This window comes from Neomonachus schauinslandi, unplaced genomic scaffold (assembly GCF_002201575.2).
Source record: "Neomonachus schauinslandi unplaced genomic scaffold, ASM220157v2 HiC_scaffold_7539, whole genome shotgun sequence".
NCBI lineage: Eukaryota > Metazoa > Chordata > Mammalia > Carnivora > Phocidae > Neomonachus > Neomonachus schauinslandi.
In genome coordinates this window covers 1-1,119 of record NW_025416226.1, presented here as the reverse complement: position 1 = coordinate 1,119, position 1,119 = coordinate 1, and the positions used below count along the sequence as shown (strand labels likewise).

The 1,119-nt window shown below is 48.7% G+C and overlaps 1 protein-coding gene across 1 annotated transcript; it reads left to right on the top strand.

Moving 5' to 3' along the window:
* Nucleotides 1–3: 3 nt before the first annotated feature.
* Nucleotides 4–1,116, top strand: LOC110579178 (protocadherin gamma-B4; the record flags this gene model as incomplete). Its single annotated transcript, XM_021688716.2, has 1 exon — nt 4–1,116. A coding segment is annotated over one exon (1,113 nt), but the record flags the coding sequence as incomplete, so codon positions are not given.
* Between the last annotated feature and the right edge of the window lie 3 nt (nt 1,117–1,119).

Genomic DNA, 1,119 nt, shown 5'->3' with positions numbered 1-1,119 from the left:
GACCATAGCCCAAAATTCACCCAAACTTCTTTTGACCTGCAGATAAGCGAGTCTACAAAGCCCGGGGCACGATTTATTTTAGGATCTGCCCATGATGCAGATATTGGTACCAACTCACTACAGAATTACCAGCTCAACCCCAATGATCATTTCTCACTCGTGAATAAAGAGAAACAAGACGGCAGTAAATACCCTGAGCTGGTACTAAAAACGCCTTTAGACCGGGAAGAGCAGAAATCCTACCAGTTGACCTTGACTGCGTTGGACTGCGGGGATCCACCCCTTAGTAGTACTGCCCAGATACAGGTCCTAGTGACTGATGCCAATGATAACCCTCCAGTGTTCAGCCAAGAACTATACAGGGTGAGCGTTCTGGAAAACGTGCTTCCAGGCACCCCTGTGCTTCGAGTGATGGCCACTGACCAGGATGAGGGTGTCAATGCCCAGATCACCTTCTCTTTCACTGAAGCAGGCCAGATCACTCAGTTTGACCTGAATTCTATTACTGGGGAAATTACCATTCTAAATACGTTAGATTTTGAGGAAGTCAAAGAATATTCCATAGTTTTGGAAGCAAGGGATGGTGGAGGAATGATTGCTCAATGTACCGTGGAGATAGAGGTCCAAGACATAAATGACAATATCCCAGAAGTGGTATTCCAATCTCTGCGGGATATTATTATGGAGGACACCAACCTGGGAACACACGTTGCTTTGCTTAAGATCCGTGACAAGGATTCTGGACACAACGGAGAAGTTATTTGTAAATTAGAAGGTGATGTTCCATTTAAAATAGTCTCTTCTTCGAGAAACACCTATAAATTAGTGACAGATGGAATTCTAGACCGTGAGCAGACCCCTGAGTACAATGTCACTATCACAGCCACCGACAGGGGCAAGCCTCCCCTTTCTTCTAGCTCAAGCGTCACCCTACACATCGGCGATGTCAACGACAACGCGCCGGTTTTCGAACAGCCTTCTTACGTGGTCCATGTGGCTGAGAACAATCCTCCTGGAGCACCCATCGCACAAGTAGGCGCCTCGGACCCCGACCTGGGGCCCCACGGTCGCATCTCCTACTCCATCGTGGCCAGCGACCTGGAGCCACGCGCGCTGGCG